Source organism: Macaca mulatta, chromosome 17 (assembly GCF_049350105.2).
Source record: "Macaca mulatta isolate MMU2019108-1 chromosome 17, T2T-MMU8v2.0, whole genome shotgun sequence".
Lineage (NCBI taxonomy): Eukaryota > Metazoa > Chordata > Mammalia > Primates > Cercopithecidae > Macaca > Macaca mulatta.
The window spans coordinates 13,296,029-13,308,205 of record NC_133422.1 but is presented as its reverse complement, the minus strand read 5'-3'; the positions used below and the strand labels follow the sequence as shown (position 1 = coordinate 13,308,205).

General features: G+C 35.9%; 1 protein-coding gene across 2 annotated transcripts in view; it reads left to right on the top strand.

Moving 5' to 3' along the window:
• The window catches only part of STARD13 (StAR related lipid transfer domain containing 13), a 558,426-nt gene that overhangs the window by 129,227 nt on the left and 417,022 nt on the right, over nt 1–12,177 (top strand). For both annotated transcript variants that reach the window (XM_028837160.2, XM_077973670.1), the window contains one exon: nt 8,748–8,882. In XM_028837160.2, coding sequence (XP_028692993.2) covers nt 8,853–8,882 — 30 coding nt within the window. In that variant the 5' untranslated portion in view covers nt 8,748–8,852. The remainder of the gene's footprint in view (nt 1–8,747; nt 8,883–12,177) is intronic.

Below are 12,177 nucleotides of genomic sequence, written 5' to 3'. Positions count from 1 at the left end.
AAAAGTCCTGTAGTCTTATATTCAAACTGGAAGTATTGGATATGAACTCATGAGTTTTCTCTCTCTCACCACTCTCTTCTCTTCCTTTCTGTCTCTATGTCTATTGAAAACACCTAGAAACAATGACCAACCCAGTGGTAATGACTGTCCCTATTGTTTGGATTGTGTTCTTGAAATAATTCCTTATTTAAAGAAACCAGGGTTTCTAGGAGAAACTTCCATTTCTAGGCTTAAGGAAGGAAATGTGTAAGATGAACCTAGAACAGCTTGTCATACCATGGCAAGGTAGCTATCAAACACTACCAGGGTCTCAGAAACCAAATTGACAAGGCACCCACTAGCTAAGGACAGAATAATTTGAATGCCATTCACAAGAATAATTACAGTGAATTGAAACTTATCAAATATATTTAAATCCATGGTTCATAATGATACTTTTTAAAAAGTAGCTGATCGCCTTTAGAGCATAAGTGTGTTAGTCTGTTTTCAACACTGCTGATAAAGACACACCCAAGACGACAATTTACAAAATAAAAAGGTTTAATGGGCTTACAGTTCCATGAGTGGGGAGGCCTCACAATTATGGTGGAAGGTGAAAGGCACATCTTACATGGCAGACAAGAGAAGAGAGCTTGTGCAGGGAAACTCCCCTTTATAAAACCATCAGATCTCATAAGACTTATTCACTACTATGGGAATAGTACAGGAAAGACCTGCCCTCATGATTCCATTACCTCCCACCCATTCCCTCCCACAACACGTGGAATTGTGGGAGCTATAATTCAAGATGAGATTTGGGGGGGGACACGGCCAAACCATATCAATAGGGAACCAATTCATTATCTTGAAAAATAATAAAGTGAAAGGATGAAGTATTCTGGTATCCTATATGAACTGTAATGCTAGGTAGTCAAATAGTAAATGAGGGAAAATATGACTGTATAAACATATTCCAGCTCATAGATGAAAAAAGAATTAACATATTACTGTGTTGCAGCCCCTAATGAATGAATACATACAGGTATTTTGCATGACTAGCTGCTAATATCATTAAAAAGACAGCCAGACATTATATACCTCTTGATGGAAGCACACAACACTACCTATAGTCATGTCAAAGGGATTAAACTCAAATCTTAATTAGCTCCTGGTTTTCAGAAAAACAGAAGACAAGAACAAGTTGAAGTGTGCAATTGAACATGCAATTTGCAAAATTCAGATTGGGAAAACTCTTGGATTTTTCAACAGATAAACTATAACAAAAATAGGTTATAGATGAAAACACAAAAGACATCAAAAAATGTATAAAGGGGCAAGACTACACTTTAACACCTAAGGATGCACATGAACACATAAAGATGCATCTCAGTGATAATGAAAAATGCAAGGAAATAATTACTGTAAAAGCCAGAATAATAGTTACTTGGCGGGGGGAAAAGGAATTGCAATTGGTATGGGACATTTGGAGCGGTTTGGGTCGGGGAGTTCTTGCACAGTTTGACTTCTTGATGTGGTTGTGGTTAAAAGGTTGTACACCTTACTTTATGAAGTCATGCATCTGTTTTGTGTGCTTTTCTGTATTTCCCCTTTATTTCCTTTATTTCACAATAAAAATAAGATGTTGAAGAAGCATTCACCAAAACAAAAACAAAAACAAAAAAACACGAGTAGAGGCAAGGGAGAATTAAGTTCAAATTTAAAATGTTAGGATACCAGCAATTATTATGCATGTTAACTCTTTGATATTTATGTAGGCTCCTTATCTTTTCTAATTTTCACAATTGTAAAACACATCAATAAAAAAAATTTCACAGGGCTCCCATTACCTACAGCAAGATTTCAAACTCCTTAATATGTAGTTTCTTATCTGGGGCTCCCCATTTACCTTCTACAGATCATTTGCTGCCAGTACCCCCTAGGCACCATCAGATGGACTCAGATAAAATCCTCACTATTCTTTGAGCATGCTGTATCTTTTTGTGCTTTCATGCCTTTGGGATTCCCATCCCCTGAAATACTGCTATTCTTCCTGCTAAATTTAGTTTAAAGGTTACAACCTCTATGAACACTTCCTTTTCCCCTAGGCAGAATTATTTGCTTTTTTTGTCTGTTTTCCCATATCGTTTTGTACATACTTTGGCTTAAATCCTTTCGATAGATCTGTCTATATGACCCTTTCTCCTTAGTTTAGAGGTCTTTAGGAAAATATGTTATATTTATTTTTATTTCCTCAGTCCTGGGACAACACTTGGCATATGAATGAATGAATGAATGAATGAATGAATGAATGAATGAATGGCTGGATGAATGAATAAATGAATGAATGAGAAGAGACAGAAATTGAGGGCTCCAAAGATATACTTTGTTGTAACACCACTGGGTTCAGGAACAAGATGCAGGTTTCTAAATCAACTATGGACTAGTGAAAAATAAAGGCATGAAACTATAAAAACTTGTTCCATATGTAATTTTTAAGTAGAACTGGACATCAACATGACTCTTCTGTGTTCTCACATCTCATGCTTTATTCCGTTAGTTTCTGTGCATCTTCAACAGATCACATCATGGGATTTGGAAGAGATATTTGGGTTATTCAATCAACATGGCACTAACTTTCTTCTTAGTCTGTTATGTTCGGTCTCTGGTTCCTTTTTCTGCAGTATTCAACCCATCAGAAAGAGCATAGTCATGGCTCTCATAAAGTGTATAACACAGTTAGATCTCTGGCTTCCTGAAGCTCTGTCAATATCTTGTGTAAAATATGACCCAAAAAATACAACAGGAAGTAATAAAACCCTATGAATAAATCCTATTAGTATCCCCATTTATTCCAATGAGATGGCAGAGGCATTGGGAGGTTAAGTAATTGGCTGAAGTCACAAGTTACCCTCTTTACATGAAATTTTGGCAAAAATTAGAATGATAATTTTGTTACTGGCTTCCTGTACAGTAAGCAGAGGAATCATAATGTGAACTTAGGCAGCAGCCCACTTTCACTACACTAAATATAAGCACTAAAGAGATGATCGTTACTGTGACGAAAAAGAGAAATCTTGTGACCAGCACTAGGAAGTGTGAAAAACTGGAAGGCCTCTTATTTCTCAGATGTGGAATCAGTGGTGTCTTTCTTGCTAATTTAGCAGGAGAAATAAATTAGTCTCACTTATAGGAAGATCTGAGATTAGAAACATTTTTAAAGATAAATTCAATACAAATTATGTTAGCTCAGGGCTGGGTGTGGTGACTCATGCCTGTAAACCCAGGACTTTAGAGGCTAGGACAAGAGATCTCTTGAGGCCAGGCGTTTGAGATCAGCCTGTGTAACACAGCAAGACCTCATCTCTACAAAAATAAAGAAAAAAAAGTTGGCCAGTCATGGTGGCACACCCTATGGTCTCAGCTACTTGGGAGACTGAAGCTGGAGCCCAGGAGTTTGAGGTTGCAGTGAGCTACGATTGTGTCACTGTACTCCAGCCTGGGTGACAGAGGTGACCATATCTAAAAAAAAAAAAAAGTATATATATATATACACACACACACACACACGCCTCTACTCGTGTGTGTATATATATATGTATATATATACACACACACACATGGATATGGATATGGATATTGTGTGTATATATATATAATATTAGCTTAGCTGAGGAAAACTTTGATATGTGTTTAAACTTCATCATGTTTTGAATGTTCTCTAGAGGTTCATTATACAAACTTCTTTTTTGAGATATAGGACAAATCTATCTGAAGAATAAATGTAAAAGACAACTTTCAGTCTATGCTAGGCTCTGACATTCAGCCAATTTCATTTATATTTGGGACCAAAACCTAATGTTACATTACTTATGGCTTTTAGATATTAATGGTCAGTTAACGGATTATTAATAGTATTCCAAATATTTTAAAATACGGATATTTCTTTATAAATGTGCCTTCCTCTAGAAAATTAAACATGATGGTCTTTAGTTTTCATATCATCTGAGTAAGATTCTTCTTTTGCATATCAGGAAATTTTAAAATGGCATGCTAAATTTTAAATATTATATAAAATTAAAATTTGTATAATTATTTCAGAACTGTCCTAGAATTTTTTAAACAAAGGGGTTACCTATCTGTATTTTTATTTTTTTCTTTTATTCTGAAAAGAACAGGATGAATAAAGGAATCAACTCTTTATTTCTCCTGGCTTGGACAGTCCGCCACCTGATTCTTTGCTGTATTTGCATCCATATGAATATCTTAACTCAGAAATTTTTTCCTAAGTTCTCTTTATATGAAATTTGTGCAAAGATTAGGAAGAGTACTTTATTGTTGGTTTTCTGTAATTCATAATTGATTTCCTTTCATTGCTCAATTGCATATAGTAGAAACTATTCAGTGATGTCTATTACATCAGTAAAGTTGACTGTAGTAGACTATTACCTATTCATAGCAACCTTACAGAATGACTATAAGGATAGCATTTAAAAAAAAAATCTTTTTTTATGGGGGAAGGGGTCTGGAAAAGGAACAAAGGAAAAGGTATTGTTTGAATAATATATGAACTACAAAAAGTAAGTAATGGATAAAGACCCATGGAAAAAAGTTTGAAAAATCAGGGATTATATTCCAAGAAGCAATGAAATTTGACAGAAAATTCTCGTTCACTTATTTTGCAGTCCAAAGACATTAAATTAAACCCTTAAAACTATGTATTTAAAATAATATAGAAGAGGCTAAAATATAAAAGAAAAATTCTAAGGAACAAAACTTAATAAAATATTTTTCTAGCTGTGTCACTTTTTTGTCAAAGAAGAAAACAGTTCTTTTGATCACTGGGGCTCCCCATGTGTAATGGTTCTAAAAACAACAAAGCACTGTCATTATTTAAAATTCACATCACATGATCCTCAGGATAGCTCAGAGACACAGGCAATATTGTCTTCCCTTTCTCTGTCTTTACATTTTCATTATTCTTTTATCAATTTACCTGTCATGTATTAACATAATAATAGCTAATATTAACTCATCACTTAGTATGTGCCAGACACTTTTAAAAGTGCTTTACCCTTATAAACTCCTTACAGTCCAGAGAGTGCAAAGCATTACCACTTCCAGTTTCACAGAGGAGGGAACTTAGTTACAGAGAGAAAAAGTAACTAGTCTGTAGTCTGTAGCTTAAGTGTCAGAGCCTGGCTTTGAACCTAGAGCTCTAGCTCCACAGCTGGTATTCCTAACTATTTTTTCGCTCTCTTGGTATGGTGGCTATAAAAGTCAACCAAAACTTACGGTCCTAGGGAAGAAGCACGCAGAGAAAGCCATGGAAATAAGAAATTCGGACTTCATTTGACAAATATATATTGAGTATTCACCCTGTTTCAGTTACTGTGCTAAGTGCTTAGCTACATATTACAAATATAACTTATCTGTAAGGATTCATAGCTTCCATATTTAGTTTATGAAACTAATATCTTCTTGATAGAAAAATTAACAGAACATAAATGAATGTGGCTGCAAAAATACCAAAGAAAACACCAGCTAACCAAATTCAATAGAATTGAAAGGAATTGCATGTCACAACCAAGCACAGTTGATCTCACAAGGTTAAGGATGGTTTAATAATTGTAATAATTATTGCCAGGCACCATGGCTCACACCTGTAATCCCAGCACTTTGGGAGGCCGAGGTGGGTGGATCACCTGAGGTCAGGAGTTTGAGATCAGGCTCACCAACGTGGAGAGACCCCATCTCTACTAAAAATACAAAATTAGCCAGGCATGGTAGCATATACCTGTAATCCCAGCTATTCAGGAGGCTGAGGCAAGAGAATTGCTTGAACCCAGGAGGCAGAGGTTGTAGTGAGCTGAGATCACACCATTGTACTCCAGCCTGGTCAACAAGAGTCAAACTCTGTCTCAAAAAAAAAAAAAAAATATATATATATATATATACACACACACACACACACACACACACACACACATATATGTAAGGTGCCTTAACATGCATTTAATAAGTGCTGTGAGGGGTTGTGTCTGCACCACGAGAGCTCTAGAAAGCTTGCGGGTCATAGCAGTCAAGTCCTTCCTGCAGAGGCAATTTCGTTTTCCAGTCTCCACAGGTATCCATCATCTACAAGGTTAACAGGATCCCAAGCCCATTAACCAGCTGAACAAGGGTCTACTATGGAACCCACCCTTACTGGGAGTTAGACAGTCTTCTCCCTCGTGGAAGTAGGCCTGGGCCAGTATATAAAGAGAAATATGATGGAGTAGAGAAATCACTGAGAAGAATCAAGAGATGTTAGCTCTCATTTGCTATGGGATTCTAGTCAACTTGCCCTCTTTAGGAATTATTTTATAAAATTAGACTGACACAACTCACCTCACAATGTTGCTGGGAAGAAAAAAAGTTTAGTAATATACATGAAGGTATCATACACAGGATCTCAAGTTAATATCCTTTCATTGAATGTTAGGTTTTCCTGAATAAGATACAGTCCCTAACTTCCCAAAGAAAAGGCAGACAATCCCTGAGCTGCTGTACTGTGACAACAGCAACAAGAGCCATACTTATGGGACTTTCATGTAGTACAGGACAACCTACTGAACTAGGTACCAACATCACCCTCATTTTACAAATGAGAACAAAGCAGGTGTTCCTTTAGGCACCTATCAAACTGTGTCTACACTAGCTGGCAGAAATAGGCATTAGTAGTAATCGGAAGAGTGCAGTACTAATTAGGTAATCCAATGGCCAACTGCTAATCGTCAACTCTCCTGGCTGCCCGTTCAAGGTAGTCTCATTTGTTGCTATTTTTTTCTCAAATCTAAGAACTTTCATACCTTTTAAAGTCATTGCGTACGTGAAATAAGACGTGGCCCCATTAGATTCCTCATGGTGTTTTCTCAAGGGCTGGCGTGTGTATATACTCTTCAATGTCCTTCGGAGTCTTTCCAGATACATTTTTGAGCTAGGAAATTTCTATAAAAAAGAAAAATTGGGACATTCTTTCAAAAAGAGGTAAATATATCAAGTACACAGCAGTAACTATCAGAAAATATTAGCTACTATAATCATCACCATCTTATTATCATCATAAGCAAGAGAAACATAATTTTTAAACAGCACATTTAAAAATTCTCATCAGACTTGGCATACTCCTGCGTACTCACATTCTGGCAGATGCCAAATCTGCCAGGCACAAGGAAGTGTTGAATAAATGTCAAAACGTATTGTTTTACAGGTGAATTAAGATTTGAGGAAATTGGGTCCAGTGTTAGGTAGCTAGTATTTGGCAGTGCTAGATTCATGTACAAGTCGGTTTATTGTAGATTCCCCCTCCCACCAAAACAACCTCTGATAATCTATGAGTAAAATTAGTTAAATAAAAGATTTACATCTCCAGCCTTTCCTGCTTCTGCAGATCTGATACTTTCTCCAGACAGAATATGCCAAGACAGAACATTGCAATAGAAGCTTCTAGATAAGTTGGACATAGAGAGATGCAGAAGACTTCCAAGCAATGGGAGGAATTAGTAAAGACAAACTTATTACTTCAGTTTGATAGAAATTTATCCAACTTTCTTAAAAAGAACTTTTTAGAAACTTTAGGGTTCTCTTCATACTAATATATTAATACTTTAAAATAATTTTATTGCATAGTTAACCTTCAGAAATATAATCTTATAAATTGTTCTCCACTGTTACAACATATGGTCTGAAATCATAAGGCTTAAAAGACCATTGTGGCTCTATGGACATCATTTTATTATTTCAATTTTTCAATATTTATTATTTCCATTTTAAAAACACATTTGGAGGCAGGCAGGGTGACTCACTCCTATAATTTCAGTCCTTTGGGAGGCCAAAGCAGGAGGATTACTTGAGGCCAGGAGTTCAAGACCAGCCTGGTCAACATAGCGAAATCCTGTCTCTACAAAAACTAAAAGAATTTAGCCAGGTGTAGTGGCAAGTGCGTGTAATCCCAGCTACTGGGGAGGCTGAAGCAGGAGGATTGCTTTAGCCTGGGAATTTAAGGCTTCAGTGAGCTATGATCATGCCATTGCACTCCAGCCTGGGTGACAGAGCGAGATCCTGTCTCTAAGAAAATGATGATGAAATTAAACTAAAATAAAACACCTTTGGTGATCAAAGGATACAAAATTTTGGTTAGGCAGAAGGAATAAATTCAGGAGATGTACTGCACAACATAGTGACTACAATCAATACTAATATATTGCATACTTGAAAATTGCCAAGAGTAGATTTTAAGTGCTCTCACCACACACACAAAAATAAGTATTTGAGGTCATGCATATGTTAATTAGCTTGATTTAACCATTTTACAATGTATACATATTTTAAAACATCATATTGTACACCACAAATATATACAATTTTAATTTGTCAATTAAAAAATAAATGATTATAATAAATACATAAAATACCTCTGATTTTGTTTTTAAAGTTTTAGAAAATGCCAATATAGTTCTATACTTTATCTTGAGAGTTTACAATCACTTTTAGTTTATAACCTTACATTGTCAAGCCCTTAGGCTTTACTGAGACTGATCTCACTAACCAAAAATGTCTTGGAAAAATTATTAATATTTAAGAATATTCTTACATTTTACGTCAATTTTCAAAATGGTTGTAGTTTAAAAAAATTTTTTATTGATGTAAGTCATTAATTTACTTGAACTATTGCCTAAGGATAGTCCTTTATACAGGGAAAAAAACCTCTTTAAAAATTTTTTTTACAGGATTCTATAAACCTGGAGAGTAATCCTAAGAAAAATCATCAGGAGAAAGGAATTTGTAGAACGAAAACTGCAAACATCCAGAATCTTGATGGTGTGCCAAGCCAAATGTCAACTGGAACTCAACCAAAAACTAAAGTAAGTTTTAGTTTTCTTACACGTGCCCCTGGTGTGAGTGTCCTGCTCTGTTCATACAGTGTAATTCACCAAGGTAAAAACAGCACCATGTTCACAAATTATCTATTTTTCTTGTTTGTTTTTCAAACTTAACATTAGCGTAAACTAGTGTTTCACTGCAACAGGAGAAAATTTGTAATGAGAACATATATAGTTGTTAATATTTATAAAATTAGAAAAAAATGCTTTTGCTGAAGGTAAAACCCTTAGTCCATTGTAACCATGGCAGTGGATTGTACACACTTCAATTCATCTCTTCATTTTTAGTAAAAGTTTATGCTGCAAATGCAAATTTCCTTGAACTATGTTTAAAAAGTCTCCCTGTTGGGTTAGTCTGTCTCCCACTGTTCGGAGATCCAGAAAAGAGGTCTAAGAGTGGGAATCACATCTAGAAAACATTAGCTACTAACATTCAATTCATTTTGTTTAGAAAATTGCCTTTGTTCTACCAAGCTGAAAATAATATAGAGCTTTGGTGTTATTGTTGTTGCATTTTGAGGTATAGTTTTAATGAAGAAAAAGTTGACCAACGTTTTCTATAGACATTTCACAACTTTTCATTATATTAATAACTTTTTTGAATCTTTTAAATTTTTTTTCACTTCTTAAAAATTGAATCTGAAAGTAGACCTTCATAAGTCCTGACCAGTGTTAGATATAGAAGGATTTTTAAGTAATAATTTGCAAGATTGTATACACTAGCTTATAGTTCTTGATTTTATGATGCCTTGCCTGCTTTACAATGGAAAAAAGTAGTAATAGGGCCGGGCACAGTGGCTCACACCTGTAATCCCAGGACAATGGGAGGCTGAGGTGGGCAGACCACGAGGTCAGAAGATCGAGACCATCCTGGCTAACGCAGTGAAACCCTGTCTCTACTAAAAATACAAAAATTTGCCGGGCGTGGTGGCGGGCACCTGTAGTCCCAGCTCCTCGGGAGGCTGAGGCAGGAGAATGGCGTGAACCCAGGAGGCAGAGCTTGCAGTGAGCTGAGATTGTGCCACTGCACTCCAGCCTACTCTATCTCAAAAAAAAAAAAAAAAAAAAAGAAGGGATAATAATTTTACAAATAAATATGAAAGGCAAACATCATGTGTCATCCTGACAGTAAACAAGAGAAACTTTTAAAATTACCTAGAAAGGGATAATTTAAGAAATTACTCAGCAAGATATGGGCAGGGTTAAGGTAAATCAACAATTCTAAAGTGTTGGTGGCTCAGCAAGATCTTTGACCTTCACAGAGAAATACAGCCACAGCCAAACTTCTGCCTGCAGGGAAGAGGCTCAGGGAATAAATACCCAATTTCTTCCTCCTCCCATCTTCTAACCTCCTCCTGGGACCTCCTGCTGGCTGAATCCATAGAGAAGTCAGGAGGAAAGGAGCTCAGCTGGTCCATTCTTTAGAAACTGTGCCCCATAGGAAAAGGTGGAAAAAAGCAGAGAGTAGTTTCAGATGGTCAAATGGAAAATATTCAGCACACGTGATAATAAAATAACATTGTTAACTGCCGTGATTGAACATGGAATATGTTCCACGCACAATGCTAAGCTCTTCACGCACATTGCCTATTTCATCCTTACAACAGCCCTACAAGGCATTACTACCTTAATATTCTAGAGAAGAAACCTGATCTTCACAACATGGCAAAGTTACCCAGGTAGCTATTCATGTTATGCTGAATTTACAAATGAGAAGACCAAGGCCTAGCAAAGGTAGGTGACTTGCCCAAGGGGGCAAAACCAGTACTCAAGTCCGGATCTCCATGCTGTCTGTCACTACCAATATACAAGGCAGCTTTTGTAATGCCTTCATAAAAAGGTAATGCATATTACCAAGTGAAATAAGGCTACATACTGTATAATTTCAACTATTAATACATGAAAAAGGCAAAATTAAGAAGACAGTAAAAAATCCGAGGGTGCTGGTGTTAGGTGGAAAGAAGGAGAAATAGGCAGAACATGGAAGATTTTTGGGGGAATGAAACTACTGTGTATGATACTATAATGGTGACTACATGTCATTCTATATTTGTCAAAATGAATTACAATAGAATATACAACACCAACAGTGAACCCTATTGTACACTATGGGCTTTGTGTAATAATGATATGTCAGTAGAGGTTCCTCATTTGTAACAAATGTACCACTCCAGAGTACGATGGGCCATGTTAATGATGGGGGTGCTGTGCATGTGTGGAGCAGGTGCCATATGGGAAATGTCCATACCTTGCTCTTAATTTTGCTGTGAACCTAAAACTGCTCTAAAAAGTGAAGTTTATATTTTTTAAAAACATTGCTTTCAATTAAAAAAAGAAAAATATAGCACATCTTAATTATATTTACTGTGATCCACATTTTGTATCTTTTTGGTAAATAATGCCTTATAAATAGTATTAAACTTCTACACAAGACTTCCTACTTGGAACATTCCTCAGCCCAAGAATAAAGTATTTATTAGATATTTATTGATTTTCTTAAAAATTAACAATGAAAGTTAGAAAGGAGAAAGCCATTATCTTTAGTTTAATGCTATAATTCATTGCCTATTGCCTCTGAAGGGAGCGTAATTTATTAAAGAGGCATTTGGGACTTGCCTTAGCTGCTTTCCTAAGAGTATTTTTTTTTTCATCTTGTTTCTTTTTTTTTATAGTAAGCTCTTAATTATCCTTGGGCAGATAATTTATTTCCAAATTAGCTCATTCATGATAGGGACAGAATAACTTTGTAAATTATTGTGTAAAAAAAAATAGGGAATATTTAATTTTCTGGTCCATTCACAAAATCATAATCTATCAATTCTTAGTGGCACAGAGAGTGGAGAGGAGAAATATATATCCTCAGGTGTTAATACTGACATCTACCTATCCTCTGAACATCTTTTTCTATTATCTGCTTTCACTACCACTGTCACAGGCATTCCTTCCAAGATGGTAACTTGTAAACAGGCAGCGTGTAAGCTGGGGCCCGTGTGGCAGAGGAACCCATTTGATGCTGTTCTAGCTGTGAGTCTTTAAGGAGATGGACAATAGATTGTTTCCCTTGCTGTTTTCCTATTCTAGAGAACAACTTCTAAAGAGTCAATTCACTTCTAATTCTTTCAACTATCATGAACTCAGAAGCTTCCACAGAGAACACTTGCGGCTGGCTGAATTTCTGTCAAGATAGAAAACAAATTCTTCAATACAGTGTACCTTCATTTATATGACATTATTTTCTTAGTGTCGTGCATAACCCTATTTCAGCCATAAATTACCT